The 20003-nt window shown below is 35.9% G+C and overlaps 1 protein-coding gene across 1 annotated transcript in view; it reads left to right on the plus strand.

The window, feature by feature from the left end:
* Nucleotides 1–13027: 13027 nt before the first annotated feature.
* LOC127859719 (uncharacterized) overlaps nt 13028–20003 on the plus strand; it is a 77413-nt gene continuing 70437 nt past the window's right edge. Inside the window, exons 1-2 of the mRNA XM_052397226.1 lie at nt 13028–13250; nt 18452–18538. Of these exons, the coding sequence (XP_052253186.1) occupies nt 13162–13250; nt 18452–18538 (176 nt within the window). The 5' untranslated portion in view covers nt 13028–13161. The remainder of the gene's footprint in view (nt 13251–18451; nt 18539–20003) is intronic.

Here is a 20003-nt window from a genome sequence, read left to right on the forward strand (position 1 = left end):
GCCTGCTAGGTTATTAATATTCCAGCATAGAAATTGAAGGTATACCTTATATAAGTATAACTATAAGTAACAATTAACATATCACTTTCAGAATGGCGATTTGTGATTAACCCGATTTCCGAAGAAGCTTATCCAATCACCTAGTATATATATTCGTAATCATGAATCGGCTGCCAATATAAACCAGGTAATCCTGGTCGATTAAAACCTGTTTCATATCATTTATATTATTTTTCCGTTTGAATGTTCAGTACATAAAAGAAGGCCATAATGCCCCCGAAGCATTCACATGGGTACAATATTCACCAATTGTCGTATACATTACCTCGTATCCTTGTTTAAATACCACTTGTCACAGTGCGATACGAATAACATTACAGACATCATCTTGTATTTGTCATAACAAATACGAAGTTAAATTTACGTCCTCTGGGACATTACAAAGAAAGAGAAAACAATCAAGTTTGCTTTACCTTGTACTGCGACATCGAGGAGATTTACAGAAGCACGCTACACATTGTTTGTTCGTGTGGAAAACTATTTCGAAATTATAGTTTGATACTCAAAACTAAACAGAGGAACCAAAATGTATAACCGTTGACTTTGAAGTGTGGCCTTGACTTAAAACCGATAAGCAATTGATTTGTATAAGACAATATCTGATCATGGAGGATTTATAGTAAAATCTTCCATGGCACGTTAAACTTATAGAGCAGAAACACACACGTGTGTGCGTAATTGACATTCAACTTTCTCCTTAAAATGAGACAGTTGAATCATTGGCACATTAGCCTAGGACCAGTTTTATTAGGCCACGTACGCAATTCTAAAGATTACGCACATAATTTGACTAACATTAACATACGGCTGCGTGCTATCAACTTATGTGGGAATCAATAAAACAATCCACAAGAAAGGAAGGGCCTTTCAATATATGGTTTGTGCCGGATATTGATTATTCAATTGATGAATGCGATAAATAGAAGAAATTGTTAATTCTAAATAATCACTCGTTTAAGGTTGATTGAATACAAAGGTATCAAGTTGATCTGTTGATATAAATATATATGTCCAGCGCTCAGCATCGTGCTTCGCAAACGTTAAGCTTGTTACCACTCTAGAGCCCACATGTGCTTGTGAAACTTGTGTTTGAATCTGAGTCATGTTGAGTAACAAAATCAGTTCGCAAGGTCAAATCTGAGACAGGCCTATTTACTCAAACACTCAATCCTAAATACAACACACGTTGTATATTCTTTTTTGTAATTTGTTTATCGTGGACGACTAAAAATGTGCCCTCCATCTGTTATGTGTGTTTGTCAGTTTGTCCATTATCCAGTTATACATAAATACGTATTCAAGTCACTTTGTTGAAACTCGGTATACATCGTGAAATTATTCGTCTTTGATTTTTACCGATGGTTGAGGTAAAATTCACAGTAAATAATACAAAAGCAAAACTGAGTAAATGCCAACAGCTTAAAAACGTGCATTAGAAACTTGGCGCTTTGAGCTATTTATTTCAATCTTCCATTTAAAGTGATTCAAGCAACCCATCATACCTTCCACAACCCCAATTCGTAAAATTGCATAGTAACTTGTAAATTATATTGTAGAAAAACGCACCATATACGGCAATACTATTCACTTGTAAAACTGGTATGATCAAATTTCTCAAAATATGTTTACATGACAATGCGTATTCGTTTTCTTGTTACAACCGGTTTTACTTATTACATCAGTATTTTTTATTATTGTAAAAACTGAGTGTCGGTCAGAAAAAAGTTTGAGAGCTGTTCGTGGAATGTGATTACGTGAGCAGGATGTATCAACAGTTTGTCACGTGGTCAATCGTAAAATCACGTAGTCCACAATACAAGTCGTTTAAAATAAACTTCTTGAACTTCATAAAACTTAAATATGCGAAAACATATCGAATGTATGACCTTAGTTTTAATTTACTAGCGCTGTTCGTGGAATGTAATTATATCAGCAGGATGTCTCCAAAATGTAGGCCGTAGTAAAATATCATGCAACAAAGGAAATCTCAATACCAAGAATTCATATTTAAATAAGGGTTTATGTCTTATATTAGGCACAATATCGACATGAGAAAAGTGTATTTTCCATCACATCTCTTCCAAATACTACTTTTAACCCGGTTAGCTAAAGGCATGAGACTTTATTCATATTTGTTAACAACGTTAGTGGGACCAATGTAAGAAAATGACAAAAACAAACTGAGGGGAAAACAACACCATTAGTTTAATTAATTAATGCGGAATTAATAACACAAGTTAAAAAAGATAAAGAGCATACGACTGTGTTTGTATGTAGTTAATGTATAACTTTTAAAGTAAACCTATTTTGTTATTTTAATTGTTAAACAATTGCTATAACAATATACTCAATAGAACACAAATTATTTCGAAACCTATCGTCTCATTGAAAATTGAAACAGTAAGGGGAACACATACTTTACTGATTTAAAGTTTTTGTTTGAAATTCTAAATTGAAATTATTTTCCTCCAAGAGATCGAAAGTAAGGTTTTTGGCGCGACTTTGCTTTAAGTTTGTTGATTGGGCATGCATGAAGTATAAACTTTTCTTTCTTGAATAGAGGTCGGACGTCTTGGGAATATTTAAATACTTTACTTCTTTGATGGCTTTATATATTAGTCGATTATGGACTTGACCCATGTACATATATAACGAGCAATACAAAGCTACTGCTGATACTTTAAGGGTTACAGTATTTCATCATTAAAAGACTTCTGTATTGCAAGAAAATTTGTAACTCGTCTTGTTTAAATGAAACATGTGTTTTTCGGAAATTGTTCAAGTATTCATATGGAATAAATGCACATAACATAAACCATATTTAAAGTGTATTTTTCCAATTGCTACAAACGCAAACATGCGAGTGTTCGACTTTTCATAAGTTACGCCACTGGAACATTTCGCGTATATTTTTTCTACATCTTATTCAAATAACATTTTCTTATTACCGCTAAATATGCTTTGCGCCAAATAGTGGGGATCGAGTAGAATAAGTTTGATTTTTCGATTAATGTGACTGATGCTGTCGGTTAAATGAGACCTTCAAATGACAAATTTCGTGCACCGCAATCACATGTAATTGTTTAATTTGTATGCCCCCCTTCGAAGAAGAGGGGGTATATTGCTTTGCGCATGTCGGTCTGTCTGTCGGTCGGTCGGTCGGTCCGTCCACCAGGTGGTTGTTAGAGGATAACTCAACGCATGGGCCTAGGATCATGAAACTTCATAGGTACATTGATCATGACTCGCAGATGACCCCTATTGATTTTGAGGTCACTAGGTCAAAGGTCAAGGTCACGGTGACGGGAAATAGTAAAATGGTTTTTGAATGATAACTCAAGAATGCATACGCGGCCAACAGGGCACACTCTGAACAATATTACTGAAGCAACTGGTCTGTAATCCTAAATCATTAATTATCAGTCCAATGAAACATCATCCTTTTAGTAAGGAAACCACCACCACCACCACCACCACCACCACCACCACCACCACCACCACCACCACCACCACCACCACCACCACCACCACCACCACCACCACCACCACCACCACCACACCACCACCACCACCACCACCACCACCACCACTACCACCACCACCACCACCACCACCACCACCACCACCACCACCACCACCACCACCACCACCACCACCATAACCACCACCACCACCACCACCACCACCACCACCACCACCGTTCACAGTGACAAAAAACGTATTCACACAATGGCTGCTACTACAACTTATAGCTCATATAGGGTGGCATGCATGTTTTACAAACAGCCCTTGTTTGTAATTGCCATTTTGTGAACAGGTCACATTAAGTTCTGAAAGCATGTATCATTAAAATAATTTAAATGTTGTTTTTATACAGTGTAGAATATCTTAAGATTATTATTTAACCCTGAAGCAGTCCCAGTTTTCACTAGTTTAGTCTTCAGGCTTGCCAATGGCTTACAATCTAGTAAACTACATGTCTACTTGACTTGTACTAATAAAATATTAAGAGCAATTTGTGCTAATACATTATTCCAAGAGTATATACAACCGGCTTGAGTGAGGCAGTATAAGAAATTGTGCACAAGATTGGCATACTCTACAAACAATTAATTCTTAGAATAATAAGGGGAATATTCTTAGAATAATATACCACAATATACTGTAAATAATACATTTATCTTATTTTATTGTTAACAAACGATCAATAATGACCCCGATGACATCATCGTGCTTATAATATTTATGACATCATCATGCCAATAATATTTATGACCTCATCATGCCAATAATATTTATGATGTCTTCATGCCAATAACATCTAATATTAATAATTCTATCTGTATCATGAATAGGACTTGGTAGACGACGACTGTTTCACAAGGAATTGAGCCTCAGTCTAGGAAAAGGGGCCTAATGCATGTGCCTAATGTGTTATCACAGATAAGCCTGTGAAGTCTGGAAAGCTTATCATGGATGAGACATTCCACTTAAGTTGAATTTCACTAAGAAGAGACTTCCTTTAAATAAAAAAAGACCATTGGAAAATGTCGACAGTCCTCACTGGCTACATTTGGACCACACTTTCCCCTTGTATGGAGTTCTTTCTCAAAAATCCAGTGTAGGTGTAAAAGGGTGACCCTGATTAGTCTGTGTGCAGCACACAGGCTAATGTGCTATGCCACTTCAATCACATGCATAAAGCACAGTTTTCCCTGTCATTGACAGTGTGGTGCGCCAGATACCGGACAACCAGGAGGTGTTTGTTTATCCGGGCACAGACCAGAGTATTATCATAGAGCCCATGGAGGCATTGGACTCACAGCAGCCCGATGAACACGCCATCGGGTAAGTCAGTGGGGTTTTTCCACCATTTTGGGAATGGAGCTGAGGCCCTTTGTTAAGGAAAAAACGTTGTTTTGACTTTAATTGGGATATTGGTGTTTTTTACTTTCTAATACTTTAATTTTGAGAAGAATTTTTTTAATGTTATTGTATTTACTAAGGTTAACTTTCAGAGCTGGATAGGGAAGGAAACACAATGTTAAAAAACAAAAAAAGCCTGTAAGAGCATGTGGTGTGTCTGTGACAGGGCTGTTTTATTTGCAATTAAGGAGGCCAAAATTGAGGTTTATGAAAAAATGAATGTTTCCCCATAGTGTAACCTATAAATTGCTCTTTGAAATTTTACTGAATTAAAAAAAAATGAATCAAAGCAAAATCAGACAAAATTGAAAAAAAATGGAGCAATATTTTTTTAAACAATGTAACCTCTTTTTAGCTAACCATAGCGCCAATGGTACCAAGGTAAAAGGCAATCCCAAATGCTCATCGTAACCTTGTTTTGTAATGCAGGAGCAGCAATTATTGAGTGAACACACTGAACACATTTAATATGGGTCTCACGGTGGGAAAACGGGGCTTGATGTATGTGCGTAAAGTGTAATTCTCAAGTTAGCATTGGCAGTCCGCACAGTGACAAAACTTTCCCCTTTAATGATATTTTTCGTTTTTTGGGAAGTTTTTTCAAAACGAAAATCTTGCCGAAAGTGCTGTCTTAGATTAGCCTGTGCACAGTGCAGACAGAAAACTAAACAAAGAACACTATTTGAATAAATAATAAGTTCCTAATTGTCCACTTACTGTTTTAAGTACCCACTTTGAAGACCTTGCTACTACCAATGGCGCAGCTGGGGATTCAAAGATTGTTCGCTTGGAGCAGATACCGATAGAAAACATCAGTCTAAAAGAGTGAGTGGTCTTTATTATGCCCCCATTCGAAGAAGAGGAGGTATATTGTGTTGCAAATGTCGGTCCGTCCGTCCGTATGTCCGTCCGTCCGTATGTCCGTCCGTCCACCAGATGGTTTCCGGATGATTACTCAAGAACGCTTAGGCCTAGGATCATGAAACTTCACAGGTACATTGATCATGACTCGCAGATGACCCCTACTGATTTTGAGGTCACTAGGTCAAGGTCACGGTGACCGGAAATATTAAAATGGTTTCCGGATGATAACTCAAGAACGCTTATGCCTAGGATCATGAAACTTCATAGGTACATTGATCATGACTTGCAGATGACCCCTATTTATTTTTAAGTCACTAGGTCAAAGGTCAAAGTCACGGTGACCCGAAATAGTAAAATGGTTTCCGAATGATAACTCAAGAACGCTTATGCCTAGGATCATGAAACTTCATCGGTACATTGATCCTGACTCGCAGATGACCCCTATTGATTTTAAGGTCACTAGGTCAAAGGTCATGGTCACGATGACTCGAAATAGTTAAATGGTTTCCGAATGATACCTCAAGAACGCTTATGCCTAGGATCATGAAACTTCATAGGTACATTGATCATGACTCGCAGATGACCCCTGTTGATTTTCAGGTCACTAGGTCAAAGGTCAAGGTCACGGTGACCCGAAATATTAAAAAGGTTTCCGAATGATAACTCAAGAACACTTATGCCTAGGATCATGAAACTTCATAGGTACATTGATCATGACTCGCAGATGACCCCTATTGATTTTCAGGTCACCAGGTCAAAGGTCAAGGTCACGGTGACTCAACTTAGAAAAATGGTTTCCGAATGATAACTCAAGAAACCTTACGCCTAGGATCATGAAACTTCATGGGTACATTGATCATGACTCGCAGATGACCCCTATTGACTTTCAGGTCACTAGGTCAAAGGTCACGGTGACTTGACACAGTAAAATGGTTTCCGGATGATCATGACTCGTAGATGACCCCTATTGATTTTCAGGTCACTAGGTCAAAGGTCAAAGTCACAGTGCCAAAAACGTATTCACACAAGGCTGCCACTACAACTGACAGCCCATATGGGGGGCATGCAAGTTTTTCAAACGGCCCTTGTTAGTTAACTGTTAATGTGTTTAGTAAACCGAAAACGTACCTATATCGCGGGCTGATTCTATCCCTCAGATAATTGTAATACTTGGTATGGTTGTCAATGACATATGTTCAGATCGGAGACCTTCATGATATATAAAGTTATCCCACGGATGTAAATATGAAAATTGTATTGGGTACTAAGTATTTATTCATACACTTAAAACTATCAAAATAGAAGTGAAACTCCAGCTGCTGGAGCAGTATTGACTTTTCATTAAAAACAATTAGTTGGTCCTTTATTTAAGGCAAGTGACCGATTGCCTAAACAGTACAAAACAGCACAATACAGCACAATACAAACCAACATAAACACAAAATATGAATAAAGATCGGGTCACCGCATTGGAACGGTCAATGCAAAGCATTGGGGGTTTAACCTGGTTATAGAGCGCTCAACCTCACACTTGGCCCAGCAATATTCATAATACATTTAAGTGTAAATAAAATTTAACGTCATAGCATTGTAACTCAAATTAAACAATAATAAAAGGGAATTAAAACGCATTCAATTTAATTACTATTTAATTACTCAATTGCATTGAAGATACAAGAGTAACAGAATTACAACTTTTTGACGAACGATCAAATAAAACTATTAACAATTGTCAACTACATTCCTTCTTTATAGAAAAGATTTGAGAATATAGAATCATAGAGTTAATATCTCAGATAATCATCGCGCAAATACAGGAAGAAGCAGCAATAATGGGTGTAAAATTCCATTTACATAGCTTGGTTGTTTATGTGACTGCTTAACAAATTAAAAATAATTAAATGAAAGAAGACACGCCTATCAGAGAGAAAATATAAATAAAATGGAACGTTATAAACCCAATGATCTATGCATGTGGATTACAGACAAATCAATACCAAAAACAAAAAAAGAAGTATGATTGCTTATGGTTTGCGCTCTGTGCATCAATCCGTCACACTTTTCTGTTTTAATGAATGTGCCATTTCGATCTACGCTAAACGCCCCTACCCGCCCGATCTCAAGTTAAATTTGTACGACTTCACCATACGAATGTTACCAATTATCGAAACTTAACCCCTGTCTGTAACAACAATTGTGCTCGTTCGTTGCTAATGTTTTAATTGTCAGGCAATTGATTCCCGGCATCATTATGGCATGTTGTTTTATTGGCCGACATCGTGAATTTACATTATATTGCGCCTTTAAGATCGAAGTTGTAAGATAAAGTCCTTGAACAATTAATTCACAAAAAAGTTTCATGTTATTCTTTTATTGAAATTTTACTGGTCATCTGATTTTTTTCAGTACTTACATTTTACAATTCGCTTTTGATAATGGCACTGCGATCTCGGTACGCGGTTATTGGCTTTTCTGTGTTCTTAACGTACCTTTATTTAGCTCTATCTTACCTCTTTTTAGACATTAGTTGGTCTTTTCGACACAATTCTATAGCAACCACAGGAAGCAATATATATTTGTCTCCAAATTTATTACACAAGTAACTTTGATCAATTTTAATTGGTGTAGATTTGGAGAGATTTGAGAAGATTAATTAGTAAGTGATTTGAATAGATTTGGGAAGATTTAGGTAGATTTGGGTAACTCGTGCAGCCGCCATTTAATTTCAACATTTCAATTAATACTAATAAGCTGATAAATATGTAACACAATGGAGGTATAAAATGTAGACTATTGCAGTAAAATTGTTCATTGCCACCTCCACAAACCAGTGGCTACATGTGCACTTTGGTAAAGCTTTTGGAGTCTGGAGTTGCGTTTTCATATATATAGGATTTCTAAGTAAGCTACATTTTTGTACTGTTGCAGACTTTTAACTTTAAGAATTGTCTGTGCCAAGCCCGTGTTTAAAATCAATAAGTAAAAATGGATGGTCATGTGTAACCGTAGACTTAAGATTGTCTGTTTGTAACTGTAATTACAATAATATTATATTAAATCTATCTTACAGTTACAGTACGTACCTAATGTTGTCCAGGTTGTTGTTGACAGACTCAACACAGGTATGCACAGTTCTTGACACGCTTGAACGACTGATGCCATGTGTGTCGGCTAATTCCGCATAAAATGCCCCTTTAGCAAGAAATCTTAGGCTGACGAGGATCTGCAGCAAAAATATTAAAACATTCATAAATAAAATTTGGTCACAGAACTTGAAATATCATTTACAATAAAAAAAAAACCGATCATGTTGACCCTAGTAGCTTTACTCCACTGACTCCACTCTGCAATAAAAAAGATCAGTAGAAAGGAAAACAATTATGAAGATGAAAAATCTGTGAACAACTAATAAATTACTACAAACTACTAAAGATAACAGTTCAAACTAAATGTACATGTACGTGCCCTAGATTGTATTTACTTCATATTGTAGGTTAACACAGCCTTGAATTAATCCATAAATTTAATGAGTCGAATTACAACTCAATCGTTGTTCGATTTGTCTTTTTATGCCTGCTTATCAAACGGTTATATTATCATACAATGTCATTTTAGTATCCGTGTTGACCTGTTGATATGAGAACAAATTCAGACCGGATGTAAGAAAACAGTACTCTGCTGTACTGGATAATGATCGTAATCCCCGTACTTCGAGTGTCAATTTCTCCCAGCAAATATACCGTAATAAATTAGCAAATTCACGTCGATTGCATTAATGTTACCTTGGTCTCTGGCGAAATGATTTTTCCGCCGCGTTCGGATTTGGCAAGATCCTGCCCCAGAAGCTCCACTAGCTCCTGTGTGGTGGTTCTGTTTACCCGATACCGATTCACAAAGTCCATATCGCGAACCCCGCCTATCTCCAGACGGGGCCGGAACTCCCGCTCTCTCCTTCTCGCGTTATTTTCCATAAAAAAAACACGTCGGCCATATTGTATTTTATTTACCGTCTGCGACTGGGTTTGTGTGATCGCATGTTTTAAGCACAATATCGCAAAAAACAGGTGCTCTTGCGATGTGCGATTTTTGATGAAACGTATAATAGCCTCATTATTGGCGATGTGCGAATATCGAAACTCAAATCGGCGATGCGATATTTGATGAAACAAAAATTGCGATGCGATAAGAAATGTGCGATATTTTGGCATTAAAGTTGCGATGCGATCGTTGATGAAATTGGGTCAGCCGCAATAATTGGGACATTCCGGCCTTAAAAATTGAATTGTCTTAGGCGACAAGGTCAAGCAGATCCATTAGCATAAACATTAGGTTACATTCAGAACACGAATAGTATACATGTACAGCGGTGCTGGTCTTGTGATAAAAAGGTCATTGGTGTAAATTCTGCAGTAAGGGCACTTTTTTAATGTAACTTTAATGTCACTTTTAAGGACGTGTATATCAAACCAGAAATAGCAGCTTAAAATGTAATTATTTGATACACACATGGAACAGAGTTGAAATCAAAAATCTGTTCAACACAGCTGGAAGAATTTATAGAGGAAACATAAACTATATAGAGGCAACAATACATGTATGTTATTAAACATCAGAAATATTGTATAATAAAACAAATTCATATTCATAAATATGAGCCTTGTTCGTTGAAATCTGGGCGTAATGCATGTGCGTCAAGTGTCATCCCATATTAGCCTGTGCAGTCCGCACAGGATATTCAGGGACGACACTTTCCTCTTTCAAGGAATGTTTCGTTTAAAGGAGGTCTCTCCTTTAATAATATCCATTTGAGGCGGAAAGTGTCGTCAGTGAACAGCTTGTGCTGACTGCACAGGCTTATTTGAGATAAAGCTTAACTTACATGCATTAAGCCCAGATTTCCTAGAACGAGGCTATATATGAACATATTGTCGTAGCCACAAGGCTTCTACTTCTGATTGTAAAGCGTTGCTTGGCCTAATAGGCCCAGTTAGGTAACTGATAACGCTCTGAGATCCTGTGCCTGACCCCTGGAATTTGCACTGAAAACACAAAACAAATATACTCTCGGTAAATACTTTCTAGAACTGAAAATCGTGGATTTGAAAAGTGTTTGTCATTTAAATGAAAGTTTTGCCTAGTCAGCTTCTTACTGAGACGCATCTGTATGACAGAATTTAAGTAACGTTTTGATGTTTTGATGCTGTTGTTGTTATCCCAACCAAACAATAATGATATATTTTTATATGGAAGGCATTCACAAGGTTTTGATGCCCCAAACATTATTTCGTCTGAAACTGTAAAGCATTTTAACACGTGCCTATATTTTTTTGAAAGCCCCCAAAACTAGTATGGAAATTTTAATTTATAGAAAAGTATGGAAATACTGATTTAAAAACAAATCACGCGTTGTGTGTCTGTACGTTTTTAAAATATACATTGCTCTACCCAGAATTGAAGTCGAACGGGTGTGTCACTTCCTGGGAAGGAGGGCGTGGTCAGATATGCGTGGTAACGTGGTCTACCGTACGGTTGAAGTACGATACATGTCGAACTTTAAACAGAGTATGGTTTGAAGTACGATGCAAGTCGACCTGCAAACATAGTAGGATAAAAGTACGATACGAGTCGACCTTCAAACATAGTAGCGTTAAAGTACGATACGAGTCGACCTGCAAACATAGTAGGATTAAAGTACGATACGAGTTGATCTGTAAACATATTAAGATTAAAGTACGATACGAGTCGACCTGCAAACATAGTAGCGTTAAAGTACGATACGAGTCGACCTGCAAACATAGTAGGATTAAAGTACGATATGAGTCGATCTGCAAACATAGTAGGATTAAAGTACGATACAAGTCGACCTGCAAACATGATAGCGTAAAAGTACGGTACGAGTCGACCTGTAAACAGAGTAGGGTTTGAAGTATGATACGAGTGGACCTGTAAACAGGGTAGGATTAAAGTACGATACGAGTCTACCTGTAAACCAAGTAGGGTTAAAGCAAGATACGAGTCGACATGTAAACAGAGTAGGGTTTGAAAAACGATACGCGTCGACCTGTAAACATAGTCTCTTAACGTATGATATACTTGTGTATAACCCAGTAATATTAGTTATAAAGTATAAATGTAGAGAACACTATTTTTATAGTTGACATTAAACTTGTACCGATATTCTATGTACAGAAAACACTGAATCAATTACTTTTAAGCATCGAACAGGACGTATTAATATGGATCAACAACGACAAACTAGTTGAGATGATTCTTTTGAAGTCGCCAATTAAACCTTTATTTAAGCTGTATACATACTGGAATATTGTCCGACCAACGTAAGGACTCACTTGCTTAAGGGTTCAGACAAGGAAGATATAAATCCATATCCCAACTCCTTACTAATTCAAATATACTCCAGAAACATGATGCGAATGCTAATCAGGAAGCACACTGTCCACCTCAACTGGATTTTCGCAAAGAAGAGACTTCCTTTAAACGAAATAAACCACATCTTTAACACCGAAAGCAATTTCCAGTTTTCAACAACGCGGCTTATTGAAAAGTGTTTACTGTGAACCTTCCCCACCCACGGGGCTGCCTCCAATCTCTTGAATGAGGGGTCAGCGAAGTCATGGCAACGGTCGGTCCTGAAGAAGGAACACTTGACGCTGGATTGCCCGCTTAAGTGAGCCTATTTAGTAAATATGAGTCGCTTTCTGGGAAAACAGGGCTTAATGCATGTGCGTAAAGTACCGTCCCTGATTAAGCAATGTTTAGCAAGAGCATTTTTCTTCTTAAAAATTTTAGTATACTGCTTTGGGATTGTTTTATTTGTAATTGATTTCTCTCTCTCAGTATTTCCGTCTAGTCATGACAAGGAACCGTGCATTTTCCTGTAAAAGATAATAACTCGAAGCAATTTGACGATCTAAGGTGCAAAAGGAGAATAAATAGATATGATGGTCCATAGTAACAAAATGTGTAAACATGTCTCAATTTTATGACATTTTTCTTTTTATGCAATATTTGTAAGCAACAGAAGTACGGGCCTCGAGATTTACAAACTGTGGTTTCGTTTTCCCCAACAATTATGTCAATGCGTCTTGTAATACATGCCGGCTCAAGTGTACATCATACTGGTAAAGCTAAGATGTTAATACTTTAAAGGAGTTATATTGACACGGCGTATGTAAATAAAGATCAGTTTGACGAGAAATGTGACGAAAAGTGTTTCAGTTACATTAATAAATGGCTAAACGCTTTCATTAATACGCGTGCGTATCCAATTAAAAAACAAACGGACAAAGAGATATGGCGTCGACGAGTGAAAAAAGTGTAGAAGAAATTCCGTTAACCGTGATTACTGACACCGGACAAATTTCAGAAACAGAATCAACAACGTAAGTATCATTGTAGTGAGTGTATTTCGGCGAAAGAATGAACGGATGATTTTTATCAATCAAAGTAAAATTTAATTTTTGACGGTAAACAAATATCTCATCAAAACTGCTTATACGTCATTAACAATAAACGTTCAAGTTAAGGCTCTGGTAACTTTGCTTGCAGTCAGGAAATATACTATTCAAAATTTGTGACGGATCACTTTTTATAGTATGTGTAATTTGAAGTTTACCCCTAGCTAGATTCAGCCAGCGTCACGCATCAATGATAAATCAATACATAAAAATAAAAATAAAAACACACGTTCTAATATCAAAACCTGCGAAATAACAATTTAAAATGAACGTAATCCAAAATTGAAGATCATGTGAAAATAAAAAGTGATCCCTGGCAAAGTTTGAGTAGTGTGTGTATTGACTGACGAATATATTGAGTACGAACAAGGCCAGTCAGAAATACTGGTTAAAAGAATTGATTGATGATTAATTTTCATATGACGCCTGCATATCATTTTGTTGATAGTTTTCAGCCACAAACAGACTGTTTATGTTTCGCCTTGAAAGTTTGGTCAGATGATGACATTGGCACCGCAAATACATATGATAAAACAGTAATTATTTAGCGGGGAATTTTAAAAGATGTTTTGTTATCTGTTTTGGTGTAGACAACAATTATATGAGCCAGTGAAAGAATTACAAGGGTTTGGATCTCAGTTAAATACAGTTAATGATAACATGATTATATCGGGTCTTAGAATCGATTCATTTAAACAGACGCTTAGATTTGTACAAAATTTGGAATATGTCTGTGTGTTAAAAATTGGTAGTTTTGTGGGGCACATTTTATATAAATATAGGTATTAATATCGGAATTGTCTCTCAAATTATGACTATGTGTTTAAACATAGACATACTTAAAGCCAAAATGTTGAACTTTTAAATAAAGTTGTCTTAAGATGTCAGGTTCAATTGTCGCTTTGGAAATACTATTAACAAAGTTTAAATGCTATATAATTGGCAGTCAGTCATGGCTGTACTAGACTTGTTTATAGTGACACTAGCAGCACTGGTTTAGAAGGCTATGAGTTCGAAACGCCCAGTGATGTAGTGCATGACACGTGGTCGCCGTCGGAAGCGGCAAAATCTTCATAATGGAGATAATTATGTGCTGTTAACGTAGTGAGGTTGTTGCTTGAGCATCTGTTAGATTTCTAAATGTGCGTTCTAAAGTTTTATTAACATAAATTGTGTGTTTACATCTGATCTTCCAGATGTATGCAAATGATATAAACGCGCTTCCTTACGTCTGTGTGTGTGAGAGGGTGGGGCTCGTGCTGCCGGAGTTACTCAAAGAATCAAGAGCTATTTAATCGTAAAGTGTTATTTACCGAGGGAGGTTATTTCGGTTATTATAATAACCAGATCATGGTTAAGGCGCTTGCCTAAATGGCTCATGCTGTTTTTAAACTCTCGATGATTCAAAGGAGGGAGATCACTCGGGAATAAGTATCCGCTGAGACGTACAGCGGTTATGGCGCTTGTCTTAATAAAAGCCACAATGGTTTGTAACACACCGTGTGGGAACGTGCGGGTAAGCGCGGTACGACGTGCCGGTTTCGGCTGTCGTGTAAGTAATATATATTGGATTGTATTTGTTTGGTTTTTAAATGTGCGTACTTATTTTATACTTTGCCCGCTTAGGCGTTTCACGTGGATTTATATTTGACATCTTTACGTCAAACTGCTCAGTCACAAAGTAATAACGTGGATGCTTTTTTAGAGTATTAAGTGGTACCATGATTTATTGGACTTACTCTCACCAAGCGATTCTAATTTTGTTAACAGTTGTTAAAGGCTGCTAAGGGGAAACTGCGAAAAAATAAAAAGATAAGAACCAATTTCTGTATCTTATTTGAAAAAGATTGTTTTTGTTTTTTATAAACAAAATAATGTGTGTAATCAAAAGGTAATATCTCAGTTGAATTATCCGAAGGGATATTAAATAATTATAACTCTCTGATTATACTCCTTTAATTGACGTTTCGGCATAATGCCTTTATTAAAACAATGGAAATTATATGTTAACTACATTTTTACGCCTTTTGACTGCACAATTTAAATAACAAAGAAAACTGTTTTCAAACGTCAAATGACGTTGTACATGATGACGTCATTAATGGCGTTTTATGGTTTCCTCTATGGATTGTACAACAGGTAATGTTTTCACTATATATACAATCGGTCTCCGTAAGTGGCGATAGGTGTGGCTGCCTCTATTGCTGCCTACGAGCGGAACTCGTGTAGGCATACAGTATGCCTGTTGATGTAGGTAGACTACGTTTTATGATAGTTGTAGCGATGACAAAGCTTTTGTTTGTAATCGTACTTTTATGTATGTTTGATGACGAATATTATGGCTATATTTTGAGAACTTATAGACTTGTATGACATGTATCGTATAGTTGTATGTTAAATGCTTATGTGGAATGTATGTAAAATGCGCGCAAAGAACAGATGTAAGACACGATATCAGTCAGTCGGTCATACCAACGGCTTACCAAAAAAAAAATGTTGTAGTGTGTTGTTTTACCCTATCGGGGGAGTAGTTGTGCAGAGAAGTGTTCTAACGCCTAAGGTGCAAGAGCAAATTCGATAGCTTAATATATATGTGCAGGAAGTTTTAATCGTAGTTTTGGATTTTACTCATAGCGCATCAACCTGCAATATCACAACTCACCAAACTGTTTTATGACAAAGTGTTTATATAATTTAAAATAGATTTCGCTCTTGCTTATTTTGACAGCGGAACGAACAATAAAATGACCAATTATTAAGAAAATGTAGAATAACTCTCACCCATAGTTAAGATCCCCAGAGCACAAAGTTCTCAAGCTGCGATATTATAATAACCATATGTACAAAGTTCGAAGTCGTGATGTGTGCGAGGGGGGGGGGGGGGGAGCGGCGTCGTCAGCAATTTGCCACATTTTCCCACCAATCGTGATTACATTCGGTCAGAATGTTTTTTCTGGACAATATCTTGACAGAGTTCGAATCTCGGTTACGTGCGTATAACAACTAAGCTAGCACATTCTTGCACAAATATTTATCACTAAATTTGCCGCATTTTTACTTTATCTTGAGTAAACTAGTCGAGAATAAGTAAAGTTAAGTCAACTTCACAAACGTTTAAAAATTAGGTTACCAGGTCTAAACATCATTGTTAACACTCAAGTAATAAATTAAGAGTATGTACCACGTGGGTCAACCCTTAATATGGAATATATGATTGGTTGCAGTCACCTCCCATTTATTGCAATGATATTCTTGATTGTAAAGTTGTATTGCTATTCAAGATTTGATTCTTTTTACGAACTATTTCGCAGAAGCGGATAAATTGTATTTGATAAAAGCTGGGTATTTAGACATAAGTGGAATGTGGGGCATTTGTGCCCCATGGATTCATGTCTTTTTCATGTATGTATAACCTATAGTTCTCATTCTAAGTGCATACTTTCGATCATGTCATGACTTCAATCATGGTGTTCTTTATTCAGGTGCGCTCTTTGGAGCCATCATTTTCCTCTTGTTTTTAAATAGAACACGATACGCAATAATGAATTCACTTGTGAAAAGGCAAAGGTTTTTGCTATGGGAAACAACCATCGTGACGCGACGCGTCCCAGACCAACATGGTTTTGAAACGTAAATTATACTGCATATTTCGACATTAATTCATGTTGACATATCATGTTTATGCCCCAACGTTTAAGGGGGAAGCGGAATTAAGGTTTATTATTTTGTTCTTCCGTTGTATTTTTGTATCGCGTGTAAGGCTGAAGTCATATAATAATTTTAAAGTTGATTGCGATGTACAGAACAGTACAAAGTACACGCAATGTGCAATTCATAAACCCGGTATGTGTGAATAATATGAAGTTTCCTTTTATTAGCTCAATACAGTTTCAAAACAGGATGTATGGACTTTTCTATCTTGATAATGAAGAATATTACATCGTTCTAGCGTTTATTTCTACAAAACCATTAAGTATCTAACGATGAGTACCTAATCATAAATATACTTTGACATTTTTTCCACATAGTATGAGGGTAACTTGTTTCCATGACAAAACATGTGGATAGGCGTTTTATAAACCGATCGTAAAAGTTATTGATTGAAAACATAATTATTCGGACGCCATTAAAATTATAGCAGCAATTAACTGTATTAACTTTATTTATTAACTATGGAAAAGGAATATGTGATTTTTAAGAAAAGAATATAAACAACGGCACACACAAATTGACAAAGCAAGCACAGTCATCAAGTCCTAGAACACTTTACAGCAAGTTGGATGTCTTCAAATATGCTAAAAGCAGTACATGTATACACGTGTCTGTAAGAAATTACTTCGCTATTATTTAAAAAGCTTAACGGTTATAATATAATTTTAGAAAATTTAATTTAATTTAATAATAATTAAATATATTGTGCTTCGAAATTACACCCGTCAAACGCCGTTGATATATTGATTCCACGATCGTTGCATACAAGAATATGTTTGCACAAAAGGTTAGCACAATTTTACGCATTATATATCTGTATGACTTAAAGTGATAGTCTAATGTTTGCACTCAATGAGAAGCTAAGCCCAATGTTCACGTGTTCGTGTGATGCTATTGATAGCACAAAACGTAATACATTGTTGGATTTAAATCATTTAAAAGAAAACAAATTTTGTTAAAGAACACTGTTAAGCAATATACACGTAGACATGAACCACAAAGGCAATATCGTCTACAAAGCGTGATGTAAAAAGAATCATTTCAAGAATAATATTTTCAAAAATTGTGTAATAAGTTTTACACTTCAATCATAGCAAGTAAGTTAACACTTACTGTTTAAACACTACGACATGGTTTGCTAAATTTATTTATAAAAAATAAATATTTAGCTTGTCATTTATTAACGCAATTATGAAATTTATGATGTCATGTCATCAGATGGGCACAAGTGTTATGTGTGTATAAACGTTATTTAAGTTATAGTTAAAACATTTCCTATTAATTCCATTGTGCTTTTTAAAAGAATCACCACATTTAAACTCATTCTTGTTCGTAAGTTTTTGTATTTAGTAACTCAATATATGTACTTTCATGTGTTATGGATACACATTATTGGAAGGCCTTTTCCGTTTCAGAGCCTATGTACAAAAACAACCAACGTTGTCGTCACCAACGACTTCCCAAGAGTCCGAACCTAAAAAACCGGAGCCACCTAAGTCAAGGTAGGACATGTAATAGAACATCTATTGCATCGTACATGTTTATGGTATGCACCAAACCTTTAATAAATACACTTTTTTGTGAAGAGAAACACGAAGTTTCAGCTTTATTTATGAGGCTCAAAAACACAACAGTAAATCATTATTATACTGTGAATATGGAACATACGGTAACCCATAATTATTAATTTTCCCATGCGTATTGATCACCTTAGGAGCTACTGCAATTAAAATGAGGAAAACATATAACAAATTATTTAATTCTTACATGGTTTTCGTGATTAAATTCTTCATGTAGCATGTAAAGAGAACCAAACGTAATACAGAGGTTTTTTCAATTATATTAAAATAATTCAGACGAAATGTAATGCATAGGTGTATTAATTTACATTATTAAGACTGCTTCCGATTGCTAATTGTGTAACTATGTTACTTCTTGCATTACTTTCGTTTATGTCCCATATACGAATTCATAAGTTAATGAATTTCAAATACAACTTTAATATGCGAGGAGGGTTATATGGTTTATATACGTTAGTGTGTATACCTACCTGACACGCATTTAGTCTTCCCATACTTCTTAGTTCAGAGGTTTGGCATTACATATATTTCGTCCTTTCGTCGCGAATACCTCTTCATGTAGTGCTTTCACAGTGATTAAACAGGTTAACGTTTTTATTTTGTTCTGGATCTATCGACAAAACCAGACGTGTGTCCTTTTTTGTAGGAAACAAATGCATGTTTGATATGATTCTCGCGTAACTAAAAAATCATTGCATCTTCAACCTTCAAGCTTTGAAACCTAGAATCTTCCTATTTGGGTTCACTTTTTGCGACATTAACTGATTTTTGAGCATCTTTTAGCAAGCAAACACCCAAAAATAAACAACAATTTGATGCGTTAACATCGCAAGAAAATATATAATATGTTTGCTGCAAGAGTGGCGAAACATTACACGCATATTAAACAGCATTTATTAAAGAATCTCCATATTTTCATTTATTTGTTCATGTTTTTGATTATATTAACGAGTAATTAGCTTAATTTATTTTTATCTAACATAAATACCATTTCGAATTGTGTCAGGCGTAACTCAAAACGACTTGCTACTAGAATGAGAATAATTTACAAAAAAAAAACAAAAAAAAACGAGCAAGTGATGTTGCGTAGCAGGGTATTATGATTCATCAGTGCAGTTTGCAGACAAAAATAGAAAATTGAGGTATTCATGTCATACGAACAAAAATTTAATTTCTAAAATAACAAACCAAACAACTCACGCACTCATTAAATTTCACACTTTTTCTTTTTGTGTCGCTGTTTCCTCTATCTTAATCCATTTTTTTCAATCAAAATATCAGTACTTATAATTAATTTACTCGTTTAAATAACTCTATAACAATATCACCAAGTATTGGACTTTTAAACTATCGCCCTCACCCCGACTCACTTCTCAATCCCACTTTA

The sequence above is a fragment of the Dreissena polymorpha genome, chromosome 15, assembly GCF_020536995.1.
Source record: "Dreissena polymorpha isolate Duluth1 chromosome 15, UMN_Dpol_1.0, whole genome shotgun sequence".
Taxonomy (NCBI): Eukaryota; Metazoa; Mollusca; class Bivalvia; order Myida; family Dreissenidae; genus Dreissena; species Dreissena polymorpha.